General features: G+C 41.8%; 2 protein-coding genes across 4 annotated transcripts in view; one reads left to right on the forward strand and one right to left on the reverse strand.

Moving 5' to 3' along the window:
* The window catches only part of LOC140844015 (uncharacterized), a 153,669-nt gene extending 130,754 nt beyond the window's left edge, over nt 1-22,915 (reverse strand). Inside the window, exons 1-2 of one of the 3 annotated variants that reach the window (XM_073214883.1) lie at nt 22,455-22,915; nt 17,058-17,139 (exon numbers count right to left, since the gene is read on the reverse strand). In XM_073214883.1, coding sequence (XP_073070984.1) covers nt 17,058-17,139; nt 22,455-22,915 — 543 coding nt within the window. The remainder of the gene's footprint in view (nt 1-17,057; nt 17,140-22,454) is intronic. The other 2 variants (XR_012122077.1, XM_073214884.1) reach the window with 2 other exon arrangements.
* Nucleotides 22,707-27,717, forward strand: part of LOC108386358 (glioma pathogenesis-related protein 1) — a 31,375-nt gene continuing 26,364 nt past the window's right edge. Inside the window, 1 exon segment of the mRNA XM_037009052.2 lies at nt 22,707-22,937. The gene's annotated coding sequence lies outside the window, so the exon portion shown is untranslated.

Genomic DNA, 27,717 nt, shown 5'->3' on the forward strand with positions numbered 1-27,717 from the left:
TTTTCCATCCCTTCACTTTTAGTCTGTGTATATCCTTGGGTTTAAAGTGAGTCTCTTGTAGGCAGCAAGACTCTTGTAGGGTCTTGTTTTTTTATCCACTCAGTGACTCTATGTCTTTTGATGGGTGCATTCCATCCATTTACATTTAGGGTGATTATTGGTAGGTGTGTACTTATTGCCATCACAGACTTTAGATTCGTGGTTACCAAACCTTGAAGGTTAACTTTCTTATTATCTAAGAGTCTAACTTAACTCACTTAATATGCTATTACAGATACAATCTAAGGGTACTTTTTTTTCTCCTCCTTTTTCTTCCTCCTCTGTTCTTTATATATTAGATATCATATTCTGTACTCTTTGTCTATCCCTTCATTGGCTTTGGGGATAATTCATTCAATTTTGCATTTTCATAGTAAAATGAAAAAAGAGAAAGATGGTGTTCTACTCTCTTTACTGTGGTTTATTGCCTCTGGTTCACAGCTATTAAACCTTAGGAGCACTTCCATCTATAGCAGTCCCTCCAAAATAGTCTGTAGAGATGGTTTGTGGGAGGTACATTCTCTCAGCTTTTGCTTATCTTGAAATTGTTTTATTCCTCCTTCAAATTTGAATGATAATCTTGCCAGATAAAGTAATCTTGGTTTGAGGCCGTTCTGCTTCATTGCATTAAATACATCATGCCACTCCCTTCTGGCCTGTAAGGTTTCTGCTGAGAATCTGATGTTAGTCTGATGGGCTTTCCTTTGTATATCATCTTATTTCTCTCTCTCTGGCTGCTTTTAATAGTCTGCCCTAATCCTTGATCTTTGCTATTTTAATTACTGTATGTCTTGGTGTTGTCTTCCTTGGGTCCCTTCTGTTGGGAGTTCTGTGTACTTCCATGGTCGGAGTGATTATTTCCTCCCCCAGTTTGGGGAAGTTTTCAGCAATTATTTCTTCAAGGACATTTTCTATCCCTTTTTCTCTCTCTTCTTCTTCTGTTACCCCTATAATACAGATATTGTTACTTTTGAATTGGTCACACAGTTCTCTTAATATTGTTTCATCCCTGGAGATCCTTTTATCTCTCTCTCTCTGTCAGCTTCTATGCATTCCTGTTCTCTGGTTTCTATTCCATCAATGGCCTCTTGCATCTCATCCATTCTGCTTTTAAATCCTTCCAGAGATTGTTTTATTTCTGTAGTCTCCCCCCCTGTTTTGTCCGTTAGCTCTTGTATTTTTCTCTACATCTCCATGAGCATGGTTATGACCTTTATTTTTAATTATTTTTCAGTAAGATTGTTTAGGTCTATCTCACCAAGCTCCTTCTCAGAGGTTGTCTCTGTGATTTTGGTCTGGATCAAATTCTTCTGCCTTTTCATGGCGATAGAGGTATTTGTGGGGAGCTGTCGCATGTGTCGGCTGGGAGAACATCCCTTCTTGCTAGTTTGTGGCCTTCCTCTCCTGGGAGAACAGTGACTCTCAGTGGCTTGTGCTGAACAGCTGCATGCAGACAGGGTCTCTGATTTTTGCCTGGCCTCTGTGGAGTTAAGCTCCGTGGTTGCTGTGGGTATGGCCGCTCTCAGGTGCTGCTCCACTATGGTGGGACCGCATTGGAGGGGGAGCAGGCGGGAGGCTGCACTGCCATTCAGGGGGTTAGGGTGCCTGGAGTTGCCCAGGATTCCCAGCTGCTGGACTAATTATCCTGGAATGCTTCCATCCAGCCGTGGGGTCTCTGTCCCTTTAAGACTTTCAAAGGGCACTCGCTTTTCTTTTGTCCCAGGGGCACTGGCTGTGGGGACCCGCTCGCAGATTTTACCGTTCTGTTTCCCTAGTATCCAGCACACCATGCACTGTGTATCTGTGCTCTGGTGCGGGTGGCTAGGCCAGGGTGTTTAGCAGTCCTGGGCTCCCTCTTCCTCCCCACCCCGACTCCTCTTCTCCCACCAGGGAGCTGGGGTGAGGGGCGCCCTCGGGTCCTGCTGGGCCGGGGCTTGTATCTTACCTCCTTCGCGAGGCCCTGGGTTCTTGCAGGTGTAGATGTAGTCTGACTGTTGGCCTATATCTTCTGTTCACTCTTTTAGGGATAGTTGTATTTGTTGTATTTTCAAAAATATATGTGGTTTTTGGAGGAGATTTCCGCTGCTCTACTCACGCCACCATCTTGGCTCCTCCTCCATATGTTAATTTTATGTTTGAGTTTCTGGGGATGCCCTCCTCCCAGTAATGTTTTCAAAGTGGCTGTGGACCATTTTTTTTTTCTGTTTCAGTTTGTTTCTTTTATCACAAGATCTAATTTCCATAGATCCTCATTATTGCCTGCTGAATAAGAGCAGCCACTTGCTCTCTGTTTAGCCCATGTTTCTGCCTGGCACAGCTCTCTGTCCCTGCTGGCTTGTCACTTTGCCTCCTCAATTTGGAAGCCCAGATTCTCCTCCCTTGGTAAATTTGGTGGCCCCCAAGTCCTCTCCTAGTGTCTGGTCCAGACTGGTGATGTCCAAGACTCCATCTAAGGAAGGCCCTTCCAAGGACCAGCTCTTCCCTTTCCAGACAGTAGATCTGCATTGGTGGCTGCTGTCTGCAGGGCTTGATGTGCTTGGGGAAGATGACAAATGGCCACCGTGGATTGAGAAAGGAGAGCCCATGACTCCTTCAGAGGAGCGTGTGAATATTAGAGACCCTGTGAGTAAAGGGGAGGACAAGCTTCACCTTTTTTTTTTTTCCTGAGAGGGCATCTCTCATATTTATTGATCAAATGGTTGTTAACAACAATAAAATTCTGTATAGGGGACTCAATGCACAATCATTAATCCACCCCAAGCCTAATTCTCAACAGTCTCTAAGCTTCTGAAGCATAACGAACAAGTTCTTACATGGTGAACAAATTCTTACATAGTGAATGAGTTCTTACATGGTGAACAGTACAAGGGCATTCATAACAGAAACTTTCGGTTTTGATCACCCATTATGAACTATAAACAATCAGGTCAAATATGAATGTTCGTTTGATTTTTTATACTTGTTTTATATGTGAATCCCACATTTCTCCCTTATTATTATTATTTTTTTTTAAATAAAATGCTGAAGTGGTAGGTAGATGCAAGATAAAGGTAGAAAACATAGTTTAGTGCTGTTAGAGAGCAAATATAGATGATCAGGTGTGTGCCTATAGACTAAGTATTAATCCAAGCTAGACAAGGGCAACAAAATATCCATGGATGCAGAAGATTTCTTTCAAAACAGGGGGGTGAGGTTCTAAGCCTCACCTCTATTGATCCCCAATTTCTCACCTGATGGCCCCCCTGCAACTGTGCCTCTCTTAGGTTGTTCCTCCCTTGAGGAATCTTACCCGTCTCTGGCTAACCAGTCATCTTCCGGGGCCATACAGGGAACTGTAAAGTTGGTAAGTGAGAGAGAAGCCATATTGTTTGAAAAGGTTAGCTTTTTACTTCTTTGCAGATTTATGCCCTGTGGCTTTTATGCCCAGCATTTGTCTTGAGGTATCTTTACCACTTGGAGGAATTATGATATTCGGTAAATTCGATATGAGGCACGAATTCTACTTAAGGGTTGTAATTAGGAAGGAAGAAGAAAAGCTATAGAAGTAGCAGATGGAAGAAAACATGGGAAGATTGATTATTTCTTTGACATATCTTCTTGGAGAGTAACATAAGCATGTATAGGTTTTAAACTACTAATTAACTTGTGCACACACATTAACATAATAGTAATACAGCCACATAACCAAAGCAGACCTACAATTAGCAGCCATCTCCAGTGAAACCAAGAAAACCAGTTAGGCACCCTAGGCATTTGTGAAAACTTATCAATGATATGTTGGATATTGCCTAACTGAATTTGAATAGTTTGAGAAAAATCAGACAAATTAAAACAACACATTCCTGGGAACAGTTCACATCCCATATGTTCTTTTAACAGTAGATAGTCTGTAGTCGCAAGATTTTGGAGCGCTGCAACTTGCACTTCTCCTAATTCTTGGTTGAGTTCCAACAGTACAGATCCAGTCAAATTTGTTATTTTACTGTATGCACAGGCCAGCTTAGATATCTCCTTCATCATTCCAATGGCAAGTCCAGGAACCGGTGGGATGAATGCAGCTATAACTGCAACAGACCAGGATCCTTGTTGAAGTTTTTTGATGAACATCTTCTGGAATAACTCTTTCAGAGAATGTTGATGTTGGAATTTCTTCTTCATATCGTATCTTAATTCGTTTTCTGGGTAGCCAAATTAGGCTTTGATCCTCTGTATAAACAAAAACAGACCCTTTGCTCACACTTTGATATGCCCTTTATACCATTGTGTAGAACTCATTGGAGGTCACCACACAGGAACTGCCTTTTTTTTAAGAGAAATGAATATTATCAGAAAAATGTACTTCCATACCTGATCATCTGACACCCTTTAAATGATCAAAATTAAGGATATTTAAAGCGTGCATTAATCGTTGATTTACAGTCAGTTTTATCCTATCAGGGAGTAATCCCCCTTTTCTTTCTTTTTCTTTTTTTTTTGTTATCATTAATCTACAATTACATGAAGGACATTATGTTTACTAGGCTCCCCCCTATACCAGGTCTCCCCTATAAACCCCTTTACAGTCACTGTGCATCAGCATAGCAAAATGTAGAATCACTACTTGTCTTCTCTGTGTTGTACAGCCCTCCCCTTTCTCTCACCCCCCCCATTATGCATGCTAATCATAATACCCCCCGTGTTCTTCCCCCACTTATCCCTCCCTACCCACCCATCCTCCCCAGTCCCTTTCCCTTTGGTAACTGTTAGTCCATTCTTGGGTTCTGTGATTCTGCTGCTGTTTTGTTCCTTCAATTTTTCCTTTGTTCTTATACTCCACAGATGAGTGAATTCATTTGGTATTTCTCTTTCTCCACTTGGCTTATTTCACTGAGCATAATACCCTCTAGCTCTATCCATGTTGTTGCAAATGATAGGATTTGTTTTCTTCTTATGGCTGAGTAATATTCCATTGTGTATATGTACCACATCTTCTTTATCCATTCATCTACTGATGGACACTTCGGTTGCTTCCAATTCTTGGCTATTGTAAATAGCGCTGCGATAAACATAGGGGTGCATCTGTCTTTTTCAAACTGGAGTGCTGCGTTCTTAGGGTAAATTCCTAGGAGTGGAATTCCTGGGTCAAATGGTAAGTCTATTTTGAGCATTTTGAGGAACCTCCATACTGCTTTCCACAATGGTTGAATTAATTTACATTCCCACCAGCAGTGTAGGAGGGTTCCCCTTTCTCCACAGCCTCACCAACATTTGTTGTTGTTTGTCTTTTGGATGGTAGCCATCCTTACTGGTATGAGGTGATACCTCATTGTGGTTTTAATTTGCATTTATCTGATAATTAGCGATGTGGAGCATCTTTTCATGTGTCTGTTGGCCATCTGTATTTCTTTTTTGGAGAACTGTCTGTTCAGTTCCTCTGCCCATTTTTTAATTGGATTATTTGTTTTTTGTTTGTTGAGGTGTGTGAGCTCTTTATTTATTTTGGATGTCAAGCCTTTATCTGATCTGTCATTTACAAATATAATCTCCCATACTGTCGGGTACCTTTTTGTTCTATTGATGGTGTCTTTTGCTGTACAGAAGCTTTTCAGCTTAATATAGTCCCACTTGTTCATTTTTGCTGTTGTTTTCCTTGCCCGGGGAGATATGTTCAAGAAGAGGTCACTCATATTTATGTCTAAGAGATTTTTGCCTATGTTTTTTTCTAAGAGTTTTATGGTTTCATGACTTACACTCAAGTATTTGATCCATTTTGAATTTACTTTTGTGTATGGAGTAAGACAATGGTCCAGTTTCCTTCTCCTAACATGTAGCTGTCTAGTTTTGCCAGCACCGTCTGTTGAAGAGACTGTCGTTTCGCCATTGTATGTCCATGGCTCCTTTATCAAATATTAATTGACCATATATGTTGGGGTTAATGTCTGGAGTCTCTAATCTGTTCCACTGGTCTGTGGCTCTGTTTTTGTGCCAGTACCAAATTGTCTTGATTACTATGGCTTTGTAGTAGAGCTTGAAGTTGGGGAGTAAAATCCCCCTTACTTTATTCTTCTTTCTCAGGATTGCTTTGGCTATTTGGGGTCTTTGGCATTTCCATATGAATTTTTGAATTATTTGTTCCAGTTCATTGAAGAATGTTGCTGGTAGTTTCATAGGGATTGCATCAAATCTGTATATTGCTTTGGGCAGGATGGCCATTTTGACGATATTAATTCTTCCTAGCCACGAGCATGGGATGAATTTCCATTTGTTAGTGTCCCCTTTAATTTCTCTTAAGAGTGACTTGTAGTTTTCAGAGTATAAGTCTTTCACTTCTTTGGTTAGGTTTATTCCTAGGTATTTCATTCTTTTTGATGCAATTGTGAATGGAATTGTTTTCCTGATTTCTCTTTCTATCGGTTCATTGTTAGTATATAGGAAAGCCACAGATTTCTGTGTGTTAATTTTGTATCCTGCAACTTTGCTGTATTCTGATATCAGTTCTAGTAGTTTTGGAGTGGAGTCTTTAGGGTTTTTTATGTACAATATCATGTCATCTGCAAATAGTGACAGTTTAACTTCTTCTTTACCAATCTGGATTCCTTGTATTTCTTTGTTTTGTCTGATTGCCGTGGCTAGGACCTCCAGTACTATGTTAAGTAACAGTGGGGATAGTGGGCATCCCTGTCTTGTTCCCGATCTCAGAGGAAAAACTTTCAGCTTCTCGCTGTTCAGTATAATGTTGGCTGTGGGTTTATCATATAACGCCTTTATTTTGTTGAGGTACTTGCCCTGTATTCCCATTTTCTGAGAGTTTTTATCATGAATGGATGTTGAATTTTGTCCAATGCTTTTTCAGCATCTATGGAGATGATCATGTGGTTTTTGTCTTTCATTTTGTTGATGTGGTGGATGATGTTGATGGATTTTCAAATGTTGGACCACCCTTGCACCCCTGGGATGAATCCCACTTGGTCATGGTGTATGATTCTTTTGATGTATTTTTGAATTTGGTTTGCTAATATTTTGTTGAGTATTTTTGCATCTACATTCATCAGGGATATTGGTCTGTAATTTTCTTTTTTGGTGGGGTCTTTGCCTGGTTTTGCTATTAGGGTGATGTTGGCTTCATAGAATGAGTTTGGGAGTATTCCCTCCTCTTCTATTTTTTTGGAAAACTTTAAGGAGAATATGTCTTCTCTGTGAGTCTGATAAAATTCCAAGGTAAATCCGTCTGGCCCCCGGGTTTTGTTCTTAGGTAGTTTTTTGATTACCATTTCAATTTCTTTGCTCATAATTGGTTTGTTCAACTTTTGTGTTTCTTCCTTGGTCAGTCTTGGAATGTTGTATTTTTCTAGGAAGTTGTCCATTTCTTCTAGGATTTCCAGCTTGTTGGCATATAGATTTTCATAGTAGACTTTAACAATTCTTTGTATTTCTGTGGAGTCTGTCATGATTTTTCCATTCTCATTTCTGATTCTGTTGATTTGTGTTGATTCTCTTTTTCTCTTAATAAGTTTGGCTAGAGGCTTATCTATTTTTTTTATTTTCTGAAAGAACCAGCTCTTGGTTTTATTGATTTTTTTCTATTGTTTTATTCTTCTCAATTTTGTTTATTTCTTCTCTGATCTTTATTATGTCCCTCCTTCTGCTGACTTTAGGCCTCATTTGTTCTTCTTTTTCCAGTTTTGATAATTGTGATGTTAGATTATTCATTTGGGATTGTTCTTCCTTCTTCAAGTGTGCCTGGATCGCTATATACTTTCCTCCTAAGACTGCTTTCACTGCGTCCCACAGAAGTTGGGGCTTTGTGTTGTTGCTGTCATTTGTTTCCATATATTCCTTGATCTCTATTTTAATTTGTTCATTGATCCATTGATTATTTAGGAGCATGTTGTTAAGCCTCCATGTGTTTGTGAGCCTTTTTGTTTTCTTTGTAGAATTTATTTCTACTTTTATACCTTTGTGGTCTCAAAAGTTGGTTGGTAGAATTTCAATATTTTAGAATTTACTGAGGCTCTTTTTGTGGGCTAGTATGTGGTCTATTCTGCAGAATGTTCCATGTGCACTTGAGAAAAATGTATATCCTGTTGCTTTTGGATGTAGAGTTCTATAGATGTCTATTAGGTCCATCTGTTCTGTGTTGTTCAGTGCCTCCGTGTCCTTACTTATTTTCTGCCCGGTGGATCTGTCCTTTGGGGTGAGTGGCATGTTGAAGTCTCCTAAAATGAATGCATTGCAGTCTATTTCCCCCTTTAGTTCTGTTAGTATTTGTTTCACATATGCTGGTGCTCCTGTGTTGGGTGCATATATATTTAGAATGGTTATATCCTCTTGTTGGACTGAGCCCTTTATCATTATGTAGTGTCCTTCCTTATCTCTTGTTACTTTCTTTGTTTTGAAGTCTATTTTGTCTGATATTAGTACTGCAACCCCTGCTTTCTTCTCTCTTTTGTTTGCCTGAAATATGGTTTTCCATCCCTTGACTTTTAGTCTGTGCATGTCTTTGGGTTTGAAGTGAGTTTCTTGTAAGCAGCATATAGATGGGTCTTGCTTTTTTATCCATTCTATTACTCTGTGTCTTTTGATTGGTGCATTAAGTCCATTTACATTTAGGGTGACTATTGAAAGATATGTACTTATTGCCATTGCAGGCTTTAGATTCATGGATTCCAAACGTTCAAGGTTAGCCTCTTTAGTATCTTACTGCCTAACTTAGCTCACTTATTGAGCTGTTATATACACTGTCTTGAGATTCTTTTCTTCTCTCCCTTCTTATTCCTCCCCCTCCATTCTTCATATGTTGGGTGTTTTGTTCTGTGCTCTTTTTAGGAGTGCTCCCATCTAGAGCAGTCCCTGTAGGATGCCCTGTAGAGGTGGTTTGTGGGAGGCAAATTCCCTCAACTTTTGCTTGTCTGGGAATTGTTTAATCCCTCCATTATATTTAAATGATAGTCGTGCTGGATACAGTATCCTTGGTTCAAGGCACTTCTGTTTCATTGCATTAAATATATCATGCCCTTCTCTTCTGGCCTGTAAGGTTTCTGTCAAGAAGTCTGATGATAGCCTGATGGGTTTTCCTTTATAGGTGACCTTTTTCTCTCCAGCTGCCTTTAAAACTCTTTCCTTGTCCTTGATCTTTGCCATTTTAATTATTATGTGTCTTGGTGTTGTCTTCCTTGGGTCCTTTCTGTTGGGAGTTCTGTGTATTTCCATGGTCTGTTTGATTATTTCCTCCCCCAGTTTGGGAAGTTTTCAGCGATTATTTCTTCAAAGACACTTTCTATCCCTTTTTGTCTCTCTTCTTCTTCTGGTACCCCTATAATACAGATATTGTTCCTTTTGGATTGGTCACACAGTTCTCTTAACATTGTTTCATTCCTGGAGATCCTTTTATCTCTCTCTATGTCAGCTTCTATGCGTTCCTATTCTCTGGTTTCTATTCCTTCAATGGCCTCTTGCATCTTATCCATTCTGCTTATAAATCCTTCCAGAGTTTGTTTCATTTCTGTAATCTCTTTCCTGGCATCTGTGATCTCCCTCCGGACTTCATCCCTTAGCTCTTGCATATTTCTCTGCATCTCTGTCAGCATGTTTATGATTTTTATTTTGAATTCTTTTCAGGAAGACTGGTTAGGTCTGTCTCCTTCTCTGGTGTTGTCTCTGTGATCTTGGTTTGCCTGTAATTTTGCCTTTTCATGGTGATAGACATTTGCAGAGCTGGGACAAGTGATGGCTGGAAGAACTTCCCTTCTTGTTGGTTTGTGGCCTTCCTCTCCTGGGAGAACAGTGACCTCTGGTGGCTTGTGCTGGGCAGCTGCACGCAGACAGGGCTTCTTATTCCTGCCCGGCTGCTATGGAGTTTATCTCCACTGTTGCTGTGGGTGTGGCCTGTCTCTGGCTGCTGCTCCAAAATGGTGGAGCCACATTGGAGGGGGAGCGGCCGGGAGGCTATTTATCTCTGTGAGGGGCATCCATGCTCCCTGTTGCCCAGGGCGTTAGAGTGCCCAGTGATCCCCAGATTCCCTGCCTCTGGACTAGGTGTCCTGGGATGTTTCCATCCGGTTTTGGTGTCTCTGTCCCTTTAAGACTTCCAAAAAGCACTCACCAATACAAAAAAAAAAAAATTAAAAAAAAACAACGCTCGTTTTTCTTTGTTCTCTGGTGCCTGCCTCAGGGACCCGCTCCCCAGTCTTGCTGCCCTAGTTTCCCTAGTATCCTGGACCCCATGCATGCACTTTGTCTGCACTCTGGTGCAGCTGGCTGGGGCTGAGTGTTTAGCAGCCCTGGGCTCACTCTCCCTCCCCGCTCAGACTCCTCTCCTCCCGCCGGGAGCTGGGGGGAGGCGCACTCGGTTCTCACCGGGCTGGGGCTTGTATCTTACCCCCTTTGCAAGGCGCTGGTTTCTCGCAGGTGTGGATGTGTTCTGGATGTTGTCCTGTGTCCTCTGGTCTCTATTCTAGGAAGAGTTGTATTTGTTATATTTTCATAAATATATGTGGTTTTGGGAGGAGATTTCCACTGCTCTACTCACGCCGCCATCTTGACTCTGCCCCTTCTGTGTATTAATTTTGTATCCTGCAACTTTGCTGAATTCAGATATTAGATCTAGTAGTTTTGCAGTGGATTCTTTAGGGTTTTTTATGTATAATACCATGTCATCTGTAAACAATGACAGTTTAACTTCTTTCTTACGAATCTGGATGCGTTTTATTTCTTTGTGTTGCGTGGTTGCTGTGGCTAGGACCTCCAGAACTATGTTGAATAAAAGTGGGGAGAATGGGCATCCTTGTCTTGTTCCTGATCTTAAAGGAAAAGCTTTCAGCTTCTCACTGTCAAGTAAAATGTTGGCTGTGGGTTTGTCATAATGGCCTTTATTATGTTGAGGTACTTGCCCTCTATACCCATACCCATTTTGTTGAGTTTTTATCATGAATGGATGTTGAATTTTGTTGAATGCTTTTTCAGTATCTGTGGAGATGATGATGGGGTTTCTGTCCTTTTTGTTGATGTGGTGTATGATGTTGATGGAATTTTGAATGTTATACCATCCTTGCATGCCTGGAATAAATCCCACTTGATCATGATGGTTGATCTTTTTGATGTATTTTTTTAATTCAGTTTGGTAATATTTTCTTGAGTATTTTTGCATCTAAGTTCATCAGGGTATTGTTCTGTAATTTTCTTCTTTTGTGGTGTCTTTGGTTTTGGTATTAGAGTGATGCTGGCTTCATAGAATGAGTTTGGAAGTATTCCCTCTTCTTCTACTCTGCAAAACTTTAAGGAGGATGGGTATTAGGTCTTCACTAAGTGTTTGGTAAGATTCAGCTGTGAAGCCGTATGGTCCAGGGGTTTTTTTCTTAGGTTGTTTTTTGATTACCAATTCAATTTCATTGCTGGTAATTGGTCTGTTCAGATTTTCTGTTTTTTCCTGGTTCAGCCTTGCAAGGTTGTATTTTTCTAGAAAATTGTCTATTTCTTCTAGGTTATCCAGTTTGTTAGCATATCATTTTTCACAGTGTTCTCTAATAATTCTTTATATTTCTTTGGTGTCTGTCATGATTTTTCCTTTCTCATTTCTGATTCTGTTTATGTGTGTAGACTCTCTTTTTTTCTTGATAAGTATGGCTAGGGGTTTATCTGTTTATTTTCTCAAAGAACCAGCACCTGCTTTCATTGATTCTCTCTGTTGTTTTATTCCTCTTGATTTTACTTATTTCTGCTCTAATCTTTATTATGTCCCTCCTTCTACTGACTTTGGGCCTCATTTATTTTTCTTTTTCTAGTTTCATTAATTGTGAGTGTAGACTGTTCATATGGGATTGTTCTTTTTTTCCTGAGGTAGGCCCGTATTGCAATATACTTCCCTCTTAGCATGGCCTTTGCTGCATCCCACAGGTTTTGTGGTATTGAATTATTGTTGTCATTTGTCTTCATATATTGCTTGATCTCTGTTTTTATTTGGTCATTGATCAGTTGATTATTTAGGAGCATGTGAGTAAGCCTCCATGTGTTTGTGGGCTTTTATGTTTTCTTTGAGTTATTTATTACTGGTTTTATACCTTTGTGGTCTGAGAAGCTGGTTGGTACAATTTCCATCTTTTTGAATTTACTGAGGCTCTTTTTGTGGCCTAGCATATGATCTATTCTTGAAAATGTTCCATGTACACTTGAGAAGAATGTGTATCCTGCTGCTTTTGGGTGGAGTGTTCTGTAGATCTCTGTTAGGTCCATTTGTTCTAATGTGTTGTTCAGTGCCTCTGTGTCCTTACTTATTTTCTGCCTGGTTGATTTGTCCTTTGGAGTGAGTGGGGTGTTGCAGTCTCCTAAAATTAATGCAATGCATTTTATTTCCCCCTTTAATTCTGTTAGTAGTTATTTCACATATGTATAGGTGCTCCTGTGTTGAATGCATAGATATTTCTAGTGATTGTACCTTCTTGTTGGACTGACCCCTGTATCATTATGTAATATTCTTCTTTGTCTCTTGTTACCTTCTGTGTTTTGAGTCTATTTTGTCTGATAGAAGTTCTGCAACTCCTTCTTTTTTCTCCCTTTTCCATCCCTTCACTTTTAGTCTGTGTATTTCTTTGGGTTTGAAGGGAGTCTTTTCTAGGCAGCATATAGACAGGTCTTTTTTTAATCCATTCTGTGCCTATATATCTTTTGATTGGTGCATTCAGGCCATTTATGTTTAGGGTGTGTATCGATAGGTATGTACTTATTGCCTTTGCAGGCTTTAGATACGTGGTTACCAAATGTCCAAGGGTAACTTCCTTATGGTATCTTTTTAGAATGCCTATGTTTAGATAAATATTTTCTCTGGAACTATGTCCTTAAACATTTAAGCCTAGTTATACCATCCTCAATTATAAGGGGTTTATGAACTATGTGGGGTATTTCAGAAAACCTTTTCATACTAATGCATACTGGACACTTTAGTATTATTGTCAAAAAATGGAAGATCTGTGAGATTATGTCTTATTTATTAATTTTACTCATTGCACCAAATTAAATTTTGTTTTTGCTCATAGTCTGGCTGATATGCAGTTTAGTTTTCTGAGATTTCCCTTCAAAGAGAAAATACATTTATATGTAACACATTGTATTCTTAAAAAAAAATAAAATCTAAAATATTAAGATGGACAGCAAGATGGTTTTCATTTTTTAAAGTAGCCATGACAGATGAAAGCCATTTCTGATTAACTCAGGTATTAATTAATTATTGTAGTTACCACATCCCATATATGGAAAAAGTATTCAAACCTTGAGATCTTTGTTTTTCCATCCTTGATGGTTATGATGTTGTCATCATTTTTTGCAAATGGTGGAAAAGTTGTAGGAACTAACCTGAAAATTATTTTCTCTCTTTTCCCTAAGCTGCTTCTCACCAGCTGAGTGATCTCAGGGAGGCAGGCCTGTGTTGTCCTGCTTTGACAATGATTTATGCTTTTGCAGAGAGCAAATTTATGGCCCTTATCCATTGAAGACTTTTATGAATGACTGGTGTAAATCAAGAATTGAATGACTCTTTTGCCCTCTGAGCAAAATTCTCTGATTAGGAGATTGATTTTTGAGTAACTTTTTGGTAATTATTTAAATTATCACCTACCAATTTTCTGTATTTTGGCATAAACTGAATAACTAAAATATAACTTAACAGCAGTTTTATCTGTTTTTCTTCTGTTAGGCAACTATGGAATTCACCAATACCCTTCATATAACTCCACTCAGTTAATAGAAAACAAATTTATGCACTGGGAATCCGCATTAATGGGAATGGCCAAAGTAACTACATCTACCTTTTAGGTAAGAGAGGGAAAAATGAAATACATATTTAATTGTAAAGGTACTTATGACAAAATGTGCCATTAATTAGGGAAAATAGGTAAATAGAAAAAGTCATTTCTAAGACATTTATAGACCAAAATCCTTTATGGGAAGTTCTAGAAACATATAGAAACATGTTAGCCCAAGACCTTTTGAACACACTTTCTAAGAGGCTTTCCTTCAGGAACACACATCTTTCGAAAAACAAGATGGAGGACACAGGAGTCCACGTAGAATGGCATGCTGAAGTCAGGTGGCTTAAAAAAGTAATTTCATAAGCACTATTCTCCCCTCCCATACATAACGCCCTCCCACCCCCTTAATTTTTTTTATCTAAAAATGGCCGCTTACAAGTGGAAGGGTTACAAATTCAAAATTATTTTCTTGGACAAATGGTTCTTTATTTTCCTCTTGTTTGATGCAGTTGTATGACTTGAAGAGTTAACTATGAAAGAAATGGCTGGTCAGCAGACAAGGAATTGATGTTAGCTAGCTTTAAATGGAACTTTCACTACACTAAGAAGAGAAGGACAGTGCTGGTCTATAGTGGGTTCTCAATAAGTATTGATTAAAGGACAGAGGAAGGAGCGCAGCCTGATGGGAGGATGACAGCATTAGGGAGCTCTAGGTGCAGTGATGGGCCCAGGGGTGAAAGAGGATGGTGCACTGGATGACTGAGATGAGAATGGCTTCAGACTGTGGCTCTGGAGTTGGACCCATTTCTAACACTTACTAACTGTGTGACTCTAGGCACGTTACCTTCTCTGTGCCTCATTTTCTTTACCTCTAAATGACCATAATAAGAGAACCTATCTCCTAAGTTTGTTAGGAGGATTAACTGAGTTAATATGTAGAAGTAAAGCCCTTGGATATTACCTGGCACATGGCATTCAACAAACATTAGCAAGTTATGTTAGACTGTAATAAGTTGCAGTCATTCTCAGTACCTCTCTAGACAGTCACCACCTACTCAATTCTATATTTCATTATTTTTTAAAGATGTTTTCTCTATCTTGAGGGGCAATCCCTTCATCGGTTCCCTGTTATCCTAAGGTATTTGTAACTGATCTTCAGCATTAAAGGCATGCATCATTTTTCAGAATCTAGCCCTTGCTTGCCTTCTTAGCTTCATCACCAGCAGATAGTTTATGAGCATCACATCATTTAATTCTTACTACAATCTTCCAAAGGGGATGTATAGACATTCCTCACTCAGCAGGGCAGTGCATGATGGTACCAGTGGCAGTGCAAGCTGGGCTGTACAAAGTGTTCTTAATAACCAATGGGAAAAATTAAGAGTTCCAAGACATAAAAAAAATTTTGTTAAAACATCAGAAACTCTTACTCTCATTATGACTATGTAGGGAAATGAAAAAGTGGTAAAACTAATATTGATTTAGTACACTGTAGTGTTAAAATATTAGAAGCATTTACAAAATAGAAATACCATTTGACCCAGGAATTCCACTTCTAGGAATTTACCCTAAGAATGCAGCACTCCAGTTTGAAAAAGACAGATGCACCCCTATGTTTATCACTGCACTATTTACAATAGCCAAGATATGCAAGCAACCTAAATGTCCATCAGTAGATGAATGGATAAAGAAGATGTGGTACATATACACAATGGAATATTATTCAGCCATAAGAAAAAAACAGATCCTACCATTTGCAACAACATGAATGGAGCTAGAGAGTATTAAGCTCAGTGAAATAAGCCAGGCAGAGAAAGGCAAGTACCAAATGATTTCACTCATATGTGGAGTATAAGAACAAAGGAAAACTGAAGGAACAGAACAGCAGCAGACTCACAGAACCCAAGAATGGACTAACAGTTACCAAAGGGAAAGGGACTGGGGAGGATGGGTGGGAAGGGAGTGATAAGGGCAGGAAAAAAGAAAGGGGGCATTACAATTAGCATGTATAGTGGGGGGGGGCATGGGGAGGGCTGTGCAACACAGAGAAGACAAGTAGTAATTCTACAGAATCTTACTACGCTGATGGACAGTGACTGTGAAGGGGTATATGGGGGGGACTTGGTGAAGGGGGGAGCCTACATAATGTCCTTCAAGTAATTGTAGATTAATGATACCCCCCAAAAAAATTAGAAGCATTTAAAATTAAAAACTTATGAAGAGCAAACAGTTTCTCCCTTCATCTTGTTGTGTAACATACATTTATGGAACATTGGTAAATTTTCATACTCTTTTCCAAATTTGGAGCAGCTTCGAACATTTTATCCTTTGTGATTTCAATGTTACAAAGTATCTCCTGGAGTTCCTTTAATGTGAAGGTCTTTGCCAGCATCACTTCATCTGGAAATCTTTTATCCTTTTGCTTTATGTTAAATGAGCTGCCTTGGCTGAGTCCCTGTGGCCACACCGGTGGTGTCAACATTCCCATGTCAGCTATTTCTTCTGTAAACCCCATTTATGCTTGATTCACATTTCACTTCCAATTTTACCACTGCTTGTTTCTTTGCTGGGCTTCATCTTTATTTTGGCCAACACTGTCTTTGTATTTTGCATTTTTGTAAAATGTCAAGAGGGTTTATTTATCACTGGAAGACAAAGAGGCAGCACAACTTCACACTTTGCTGTCTGCATGTGAACTAACAGACACCCAGTGACCAGTCACTGACAGGCTTTGACAGAATGATATGACTGGTTATGGCTCATGTTACACATCTATTACTTAGTAGTGATTTGTGGATGGAAGAGCTAGTGGTAAAATTTGTATATAATTATTGATGGTTATATACTATAGCAACTGATATTTGAAACTTGTTATGGGGGAATGATGCTATTTAACTAAAATGTGGTAACTGAAATGTATGCATCTCAGAACTGTTCAAGGACAGCTTGCATGTTATAACTATTTACAAACAAAGCTGAGTCTTAGAAAGATTAAATAACTGCCTAAGGTCACATAGCTAAAAAGTGCCAGAAACATATTAACATAACTCTTTAAATGTCTCTGGTGTTTAATGTTATAAAGAGGCACAACCTGTCTCTTGATGCTTCTGTCAAAGACAGTTTTGATGTAGTCTGAATTACTAATGGATTGTCAAAAAAAAAGTCATCAGCATGTCTAATCAGATCTATAGCCCTTTAGGGACTCTGTCTCCCTAACTGGGCTGACCATGTAGTATTTCCAAGGCTTGCAAGGAAAAAAAAGATTGTACAAATCTTCTGGAAGCTGGTGACACACCTGACCTTATATGAAGTTCTTTCTTGGGATGAATCAAGAATCTTCAGTCTTGGAATGAAAGAGGGGCCAACCTGAAATAGGAAATTCCTGAGAAGAAAAGTAACATATCAATAGTCAAGTGGAGAAAAATGTCCTAAATAGTTAACAGGGGAGATACTGGTTAGAATGGGAGATAAGTAGACCAGATAGGGATGTTAAGTGAGCTGGCCTTCAGCATCTGGGATTCAGCAATAGCATCAACATTGTCTCTGCTGCATTCACTTCTCAGCTGGTGGAAGGTGTCCAGGTGAAGCAGTTAAATCTGAATGAGACTGATTCTGAGATACAGTCCAGCTTTCAAAAGAGAGGAAGCCTAGTTTGGAGCATCTAAAGTTGTTCAGTGTAAAGGAGAGCTGTGATATGGAGGTGGACTAAAGGATTAATACTATAGCCTGGGAAGATGAAGGCAGAGAAAAAGTATGATTAAGGAAAAGAAATTGGCATTATTTAGTGTCTCTAGAACTCCTACTAATGCTTTTACTAGCTCTACTGTGTAAACCATGCTTAATTAAATTTATTTCTTCTAAAGTCCTGTTGTCCTGAAAATTCAAGCCCTTACCAACTGATAAGTCTGCCAACTTCCTGAGGCCAGTGCCTTATCAGAATATGCCACATCTATACATTAGTTCCACAGGCTTTAAGAGAACTTGGGCTCACCCAGGCCACAGTCTCTGACCCATCAGAGAACCAGCCTCCTCTATAGCCCAGGGACCCAAGTCTTCATCAAAGTCTGGAAAGACAGGTCGCCCCAGTCTCAACTGCAGCCTATTTGGAAAGGACCCTACCCCTGTCCTTACATTTACCCCCTCAGCTTGGTACGGAAAAACACTGGAAAACCTGGACTGGATCGCTGACAGAAGAACCAAGTGGCACTCGGAGGTCTTGGAGTGTTGAGGTTTTATTTCACACCGGCGAGCTCAGAGGGGAGTCATCTCCCAAGGTCTGAGCCCGGAGCACAAGCAAGGGGAGCAATTTATGTTATTTCCATATGTGGCATTTCGGCATGTGCAGAGCTAAAGAGGACCCCGGAGAAGGAGGGAGGAGGGAGCTGGGGGTGCTCTGCTGACTTTGCCAACCGGGGGGAAAAGAGCGGTTTGCTGAACTTGATGGCTGTGTTGAATATTTTCCTTATCAGTTCCCATGGAAAAGCTAAAAGTTTTTCACCATTGACTATATACTATTAGCTGAGAACTTTTCATATTTGGCTTCTGTTAATCTGCAGATAGTTTTCCTGTATTTCTAGTTTTCTGGGTGCTGTTTATTATGAAATAGTGTTGAATTTTGTCAGAGCTTTTTCTGCATCAACTGACATGATCATGGGATTTTTCCTTCATATTATTAATTTGTATTACAGTAATTTTCATACGCTGAATAATTTTTGCATTAATACCTATTAACTTGCCATATACTGTAATGCATTTAAAATACCATCAAATTCTAGTGTTTTGTTGAAAACTTTTGTTTTTATATATTTTCATTTTGTGTATATATATTCATCATTGATATTTGTAGATTTTATTTTTTAGTGTGTTTAGTCTCATGGTTGTTTGGGCAATGTTGTGTGCCCACAGTGCCCGTGTTACTGGCTGTCATGGGTCACCATTCCTCAGATGATTCTATGTAACTGTCCCATGGGCAGGAGGCAGAGGGTGCTGGGGTTCCCAAAGACTGGAAACCGCTATCTCCCTTTTCATGTTCCACCCTCCAACTTGGCAACTTCCTTTTTTGGGAGGAGGCTTGAGGGAGACTCCTGGTGTTCTTGATGCTTCCAACATCCACTTTTCCCTTCCTGGACAGTGAGTGTTTCATGGTGGCTTCTCCAAGCCACCTGAGCCTGCCACCAAAATCCTAGAATTGCACTGACCCTACTTCCTCTCCTGTAGCCTCACATGTGATCCCTCACCCACGATTTCATGCCCTAAATCTTCTTGAATCTGTCCACTCCTCTCCACCTCCACTGTCCCAGCACAGCTCACAGCACCATCGTTTGTCTTGCAGGCAAAGCTTCTAACTGCCCCCACATTCATTCGCTCTTTCCCCTTCCAGACTCCAGACTCTGTAATTGCTAATCTCAGCCCACCTCCGCCACCTGCTGCTGCTGCTCATTTAACACCTCTCACCAACTTCCCAGCACTCCTAACAGTCAGTCCAAACAGCATGACCACCCAGGCCCTGTGAACGCTGACCCCTGCCAGCCTCTCTCTGGTCACCTCATTCCACATTTTCCTTTCCCAAGTACCAACCACAGTGCACTCCAGCTCTTTCTGGTGCCTCCCGCATGCTAGTCCTCTAATTTCCTCTCTCCCTCTCCTCTTCCCCTTAGCTTGGGTTCAGGTCTCAGGAAAAGCCTTTCCCTCAAGAAAGCCTTCCTGTAAACCAGTTCTGTCTTGTAAAGCACACCCTCCCTTCTGTACTTTCGCGGTGTTCTAGAATGTGTCTGCTGTCATTTTAATCCCTACTTTAATTAGACATGTACTTGTGGGGTCATTGGTTTGTTTCAAGTCTTTCTGTCTCAGTAACCCAGAAGCTCCAAGAAAGCAGGACCAGTGTCTGCTTCACTTGCCACTACATCCACATGGTAACACATTGTGGACCCTCAATTTAAAAATAAAAAAATATATTTTTTGAATGAGTGTGAGCACATGAATGTGTGAATGAGCAAGCCCCAGGAGCAGGGTCCCTCTATGAGGAACAATTGCCAAACAAAACCAAATAAAGCAACAAGTTCTCAAGAGAAAACAGGACAATCCTAACTTGGATTCTTGGTGGGATGATACATTTGAGTCAGTAAGTAGTATAACTCATAGATGTTTTAAAAACAAATAAGTCAATTTGTATAAACCCCAAGGATATACATAAACTCTGGTATGGCAATTCTGTTTTATAATTTAGCACTCAAAACATTTCATCTCTCTTGAAGAAACAGTGTTTTTCCTCCTATCAAATACGGAGAAGCATGAAGATCTGTGTTTTTCCCTTTTTGGGAAGGAGGTCCAGAAACCCTCACTGAATTTATTGTTCAATTACAGCAGCTGTGTTGGCTTTTCTGGTTATTATAGTTATCTTGTGTCATCATTTAATTTTCTACTTAAGTTTAAAAAAATCACCCTACCTATATATTTGACTCTTAGCATGGAAATAAAATATTGCCTAGCAGAGGTGTCCAGAGGGTGTGCATTAATGCCCAGTTAAGACAGAGGGGTTTCTATAATGTGAAACCATCCACTATAGTGCTTAATATGACCCTTCATTTAAGTGGCTTAAGTGTTATTACCAAATCTCATTTATTCTCCTAATTTTCTTATCACATCCTTTTAAAACAGGTAATGGAAAGATAAAGATAGTATTGGGGAGGAAGAATATTCCTCTGATCTCCACAAAGTTCTAGCTAGTCTAAAAATCAATTTGATAGGAGACAGACAAACAGGAGGAAAAAAGTACAACCTTTTATTTCCTATATAGGGAGGCCCATTGAGACCCAAAGAAACCCACCATGGCAGGAAATTTTTATACATTTTATACTAAAACAAAAACAATAGATCTGCGGGAAATTGATAGGACAAAGAAGATTTCTGTTTGGGAGCTTCAGTTGGCAAGGAATTCTGCATTAAGGCTGGGATGGCAGATTAGTAACAAGATGGCTTTACGTGGACTTCCAGGCTGAATTTCTGGTCTCTGGTGATAAGAAGGCCTTGTATCCCCCAGGTGCAGAGAAGGTACTTATCACCTGGGAGATGTTTCCTGGTTCCAGGAGGGGCAGAGCATCCCTTCTGCAGTTTCCCCAGTTTTTAAAGTAATCATTATGTCACTGCAGCCGTCTTGGGGTGGCCTGTGCTGGCCCTCACAGCAGCCTTGAAAGAATACAAATTATAAAGAGAGCCCAGATGCAGGAGATTGGTTTCCTTGTCTGTTTAGTGTGCAGGTAGAGCTGGGCCGGGAGGAGTCGCGGGTGGGTGGAAGCGGCAGGCTCGGGACCCCAGGCTGTGGTGGTCTTCGGCATGAAGTGGGGAGCACAAGGCTTACACCTGTGCCTAGATGTGGTCCTGAGGGTCTGGTCCTCCCAGTGCTCATGGCAACAACCCCTCCCGAGGATCCTTCCTCAGGCCCCAGGTCCAATTCCCACCCAGTTCTTCTTCTTCTTTTTTTTTTTTTTGAGAGGGCATCTCTCATATTTATTGATCAAATGGTTGTTAACAACAATAAAATTCTGTATAGGGGAGTCAATGCTCAATGCACAATCATTAATCCATCTCAAACCTAATTCTCATCAGTCTCCAATCTTCTGAAGCATAACGAACAAGTTCTTACATGGTGAACAAATTCTTACATAGTGAATAAGTTCTTACATGGTGAACAGTACAAGGGCAGTCATCACAGAAACTTTCGGTTTTGATCACGCATTATGAACTATAAAGAATCAGGTCAAATATGAATATTCGTTTGATTTTTATACTTGATTTATATGTGGATCCCACATTTCTCCCTGTATTATTATTATTATTTTTATTTTTAATAAAATGCTTAAGTGGTAGGTAAATGCAAGATAAAAGTAGAAAACATAGTTTAGTGTTGTAAGAGAGCAATTGTAGATGATCAGGTGTGTGCCTGTAGACTATGTGTTAATCCAAGCTAGACAAGGGCGTTAAAACATCCACGGATGCAGAGGATTTCTCTCAAAACAGGGGGGGTGAGGTTCTAAGCTTCACCACTGTTGATCCCCAATTTCTCACCTGATGGCCCCCCTGTGACTGTGCCTGTCTTAGGTTGTTCCTCCCTTGAGGAATCTTACCCGTTTCTGGCTAACCAGTCATCTTCCGGGGCATACAGGGAGATGTAAAGTTGGTAAGTGAGGGAGAAGCCATATTGTTTGAAAAGGTTAGCTTTTTACTTCTTTGCAGATGTATGCCCTGACCCAGTTCTTCTTTTTATAAGATCCTGCATTCATGGTCACACTTCAGACCCACAGGGACGTCATCTGATGCAGGAAGGGGGATTGGCTCCCTCCGCCGTAGCCTGCCCGACCCAGGCAGTAGTAGCCAGGAGACCCCGGCCCTGGCAGCTCCCGTGGCCCCCCCAGGAGCGCTGGACAGGGGTTGGGCCCAGGGCCAGGAGCCATGCTGGGAGCCCAGGATGCCAGGGGGCTGGGGGAGGGTGGCTGAGGGGAGGGGCCTTCACAATGGGTGCCACCCCCTCCCCTGTGCAGGTGCCCCGCCCTCCAAGGGGTGTGTTCGCTGACCACAGCCTCCTCCTGCAGCTCCCACCTCCCCCCCCCTCCGCCTTTCCCCAATGACCGGGACACCTGCCGCCAACCTCCTCACCGCCTCCCCAGCGCCCGCTGCCGGCCAGTGCCGCCCGGCGCTCACCATGTCCTCCGGACGCCGCCCGCCGCTCTCCGCCACCGACATGGAGCCCCACGGACGCTGCTGCTGCCGCCGCCGTCAGTACTCTCCATCGCCCGCCCGGACGGGGTCCTCCACCGACATGCCGCTCGCCGTCCCCACCGCTGACACTGCCCTGCGCGGGTGCTGCCCCAACCGCCAGCGCCGCTGCCCGCCCCCGCCTTCCATCGCCAACCGCCACCAGCGGCGCTGCCTCTGGCCGACGCCTCCCTCTGCCAAAGCGCAGCTGCCTGCAGCCCACCACCTATCGGGAGGACACCCGTCGCCCGCCCACACCCACCGACGGTGCCCTCCGCTCGCCGCTGCCGCTTGCGCCGGCCTGTTTGCTCAGCTGCTGGCCCGGCGGACTCCTCTTCCGCCCAAAGGGGGCCCCTTGTCAGGACCTGGCTCCCTCCTTCCCACGAAGTCCTTGCCGCCTCCCTCATCTCCTCCCAGCAGCAGCTCATAGTAAGTCATCACCCCCATTTTAGTTTTTTGATCAGGGCCTTTTGGCGGGTGGTGCGTGGGCCCCAGGAGGAAAGTTGAAAGCTATGGGTGGCCGTTGGACCCTCGAGGGATTGATGGGGGACACCCCTTGCCTCTGCAGCAGGACACCCGCCCAGCACCCCCACTTACAGGCCGGGCCAGAGGCAAAGTTGGTATGCAGGGTGCAGCAGGGGGCCATAAGTTGGGGGACTCTCCTGGTTTCCCCGAAGGTGGCATGGAGGGCGGGTCTCCTTGGCAAGGGGTCCGCCAGGTTGGACACACACACACACACACACACACACCCTCACCCTCTGCCACCTCCTACACCTTGTCCTACCCCAATTTCTCTCCCTTATTTCTCCTTTCCCCCTCCCCTGTGTAACCAGAGGCAGAAGGGTGCTGCAGAGTGCATAACCCCTACCCTGGGGCCCTGGCGGGGGCACACAGTGAAAAACGGGTGAAGATGGCCTCAGCAGTGCCCCATCTCCAGGCCTGGCAAGGTGTGCCTGCTGTGGGAAAATGGCCCCTGCAGAGGAGGGCGCAGAGCAGGAAACAGTGCCCTTGGCTGCCTTGAACTTAGAACAGGGCAGCTGGCCTCCACCCCGCCTGCCCTGGTGCCCCAGACTGGGGCAGTGCATGCACATCCCCAGCCAGGAGGGTGGCCCGGTCTCACTGGGAGCAGCCCAGGCCCGCCAGCTTCTCGGCCTGCAGATACAGGTTTCCATGGCAGGTCTGTGGGCAGGGGGCATTCCCACTGGAAGGGTGCATCTGCAGGCAGAGGGCGGGCTTTAGCACTCCCAAAAGGGACAGGGTCGGAGTCCAAAGGGGTGGGTGTGTCAAGGTTCCAGCAGCTGTGTGGTGGTGGCCTGGCCCATTGGTGAGTGGGTCCCCGTGGTGTTGGTTCCTCTCCTTCATGTGTCTGCATGTGTGTTAGAGCACTCTGTGGCTGGGGACAGTGTGTGTGTCTCTGGGCGCCTGTACCCTAGAAGAGGCTGAGGAAGGTGGCTGTTTCTCTACAACTGCCTAGCTAAGAAGCCAGGTGAGGAGATTGTGGGGTGAGCTTCTGGGGAGTCTGGTCCCCACAGGGAGGTCCCTGGAGCAGGAGTAGTCACAGCAGAGCACATCCTGCCCACCCCCTCTCCATGGCGGGACTCCTGCAAATCAGGGCTTCCCCTGTGACCTGCCCTCCCTGCCTCTGAAAAGCGGCAGCCTGCTAGTGGACTCTCTCGTCTTTGTGGGGAAGCCCTGTAAGTTGGGTTGACCCTCTTAGTGACATTTGACATTTCTGTTTTCCTTACAAGGTCTCAAAGGGAACAACTTCATCTGTCTTCAGTCAACTCACAAAAGTTCTTCTGCTTAATCCATTTCTGCAAACATCTGCTGTTCTCTGTGTCCAGGGTCATGCCAGGCAGGTTAAGTAACTCCTTTTAGTATCCTTAGCAAGCCACCGTTCTCTGCCCTCCCTCATCCCATAGCATTACAGAGAGCACAGTTGTTATTTGTGGAACCTCCGTCCTGCTTTCTTTCCATGGTGGCCGCATCAGTTGTCATCCTGCCAGCAGTGCCCGAGGGTTCCCTTGTCTCCACATCCTTGCCAACACTTGTTATTTTTTTGTCTCTTGAATAGTGGCCGTTGTGACTGGTGTGCCGGGTCATCTCATTGTGGTTTTGACTTGCATTTCCCTGATGATGAGTGATGTTGAGCATCGTTTTAAGTCTGTTGGCCATCTGTATGTCTCCTTGGCAAAAATGTCTATGGAGTAAGTAAAGGGTGAGAAAATGGTTGAGAATATTTGATACCTTGATCTAGGCAAGAGTTATGTGTGTACATGCATCAAAATTCATCAATCTGTACACTATGATTTGTGTATTTTGTTGTATGTATATCTCACTCTAAAGTTTTTTAAGGAAAGTACAGAAATTGCTCATGATCCTTTGACAAGGGTCAGTGTTGGAGAGACACACCATTTATTCTGTCACTCTCTGAAGGTGAATTAGGGCTGCTCTAACATATATGCATATGTGGCTGTATGGAATGGCTATTTTCTTTTGTGCAGCAGGCTGGGCAGGCTACTTAGTGAAGTGAAGTAGTCATTTCTGCTTACTAATGCAACCCAATCTGTTGTATTTTGTGGTGGTGTATTAGTTCTTTGTATAGTTTGGAAATGAATCCCTTATAGGACATATCATTTGCAAACATGTTCTCCCATGCAGTTCACTCTGTGTTTTGTTGATGGTCTCCTTCACTTAGTCCAAGAGTTTACTGCCCATGGTTTTCTTCTTGGTGTTTTCCAGTTTTAGGTTTTATATTTAGGTCTTTCACCCATTTTGAGTTTATTTTTATATGGTGTGAGACAGTGGTCAAGTTTCATCCTTTTGCGGGTAGCTGTCCCGTTTACCCAATACCACTTACGGAAGGACTGTCTATTCCCCATCATATATTCTTGCCTCCTGCCCATAGACTGATGGACCGTGTAAGCATGGTTTTGTGTCTGGGTGCCTCATTTTTTTCAGGGATTGATGTGTCTGTTTTTGTGTCGGGACTGTACTGTTTTGCTTTCTGCAGCTTTTGTTGGTATAGTTTGAAAGCTAGGAGTGTGATAAGTCCAGCTTTGTTGTTCTTCCTCCAGCTTGGTTTGGCTCTTCTGAGCCATCTGTGCTTTCATACAAATGTTTGGATTATTCGTTCTAGTTCTGTGGAAAATTCCATGGGTATTTTCATAGGGGTGATTGAACCTGTATGTTGCTTTGAGTAGTTTTAACAATACTATTTTTTAATTTTAATAATGTTAATGTCAGCTATATTAATTCTTCTGTTTGATGAGCATGGGCTACTTTGCATTAACTTGTGTCATCTTCCATTTATTCCCTCAATATCCCAGCATTTTCAAAGTACATGTCTTTCACCTCCTTGGCTGAAGATACTCCTAGATATCTTATTCCCTTGATACAATTGCAAGTGAGATTATTTTCTTACATTCTTTTTCTGCAAGTTTGTTTTTATATATACAAATGCAACAGATTCCTAAATATTAATTTCCATGTGTTCATTTTGTATCCCTCAACTTTACTGAATTCATTCCTTAGTATTAATTTGTTGGAGTCAGTAGTGTTTTCTCAAAATAGTGTAATGCCATCTGCAAATCGAGGCAATTTTACTTCTTCCTTACCCATTTGGGTGAGTTTCGTTTCTTTTTCTCATCTGATTTCTTTTTCTTTCTTGATTTCTGTGGCTAGGACTTATAGTACTGTGTGGAATAAGTGTTGAGAGAGTGGGCATCCTTGCCTTGTTCCTGAGACTATGGTCCTGGTTGATGATCCTTTTAATACATTTTTTAATTTGGTTTGCTTGTGTTTTGTTCAATATTGTTGTATCTATATTCATCAAGGCCATTGGGCTATAATTTTTTATTTTTCTAGTTTTTCTCATTTTGATGTCAGCATAATGCTGGCCTTGTAGAATGAATTTGGAAGTTTTTTTCCCTCTTTTTTTGGGAATATTTTGAGGATATCTATCAGTCCTTTTCTATACATGTTTCATAGAATTCATCTGTGAAGTCATTTGTTGCTGGACTTTTTTTGATGGGATTTTCTTTTTATTAGTAGTACTAATTCATTTTTGTTACTTGTTGTCATCCTGTTCAGATTTTCTGTTTCTTCCTGCTTCAGTCTTGGAAAATTGTATATGTTTCTAGGAATTTATCCATTTCTTCTACATCATCCAATTTATTGGCATATAATTTTTCCTAGTAATGACACTTAATCACTTGTACGATGTAAGCTATATTTTAACGTGTATTTCAGTGCTGTTTATGTTCGAGTCTTGACTCTTCTTCTAATGCGTCTCAGTAAAGATTTATCACTTTTGTTTGTCTCTCTGGAGAAAATCTTTTGAAAAAAAATTTTTTATTAAGGTACTATTGATATACACTCTTATGAAGGTTTCACATGAAAAAACAATGTGGTTACTATATTTACCCATATTATCAAGTCCCCACCCATACCCCAATGCAGTCACTGTCCATCAGTGCAGCAAGATGCCACAGATCCACTATGTGCCTTTTCTGTGCTACACTGTTCTCCCTGTGACCCCAGCACCATATGTACTAAACATAATATTCCTCAATCCCCTTCTCCATCCCTCCCCACCCACCCTCCCACACCCCTCCCCTTTGGTAACCACTAGTTCATTCTTGGAGTCTTTGAGTCTGCTGCTATTTTGTTCCTTCAGTTTTGCTTCATTATTATACTCCACAAATGAGGGAAATCATTTGGCACTTGTCTTTCTCTGCCTGGCTTATTTCACTGAGCATAATGTCCTTCAGCTCCATCAATTTTGTTGCAAATGGTAGGATTTGTTTCTTTCTTATGGCTGAAGAGTATTCCATTGTGCATATGTACCACATCTTCTTTATCCATTCATCTACTGATGGGACTGATGGGCACTTAGGTTGCTTCCATATCTTGGCTATTGTAAAAAGTGCTGCGATAAACATAGGGGTGCATATGTCTTTTTGAACCTGAGAAGTTGTATTCTTTGGGTCAATGCCAAGGAGTGGGATTCTGGGGTTGAATGGTATTTCTATTTTTAGGTTTTTGAGGAACCTCCATATTGCTTTCCACAATGATTGAACTAGCTTACATTCTCACCAGCAGTGTAGGAGGGTTCCCCTTTCTCTTCATCCTCGCCAGCATTTGCTGTTCTTAGTCTTTTGGGTGGTGGCCATTCTAACTGGTGTGAGGTGATATCTCATTGTGATTT

Source organism: Manis javanica, chromosome 10 (assembly GCF_040802235.1).
Source record: "Manis javanica isolate MJ-LG chromosome 10, MJ_LKY, whole genome shotgun sequence".
Taxonomy (NCBI): domain Eukaryota; kingdom Metazoa; phylum Chordata; class Mammalia; order Pholidota; family Manidae; genus Manis; species Manis javanica.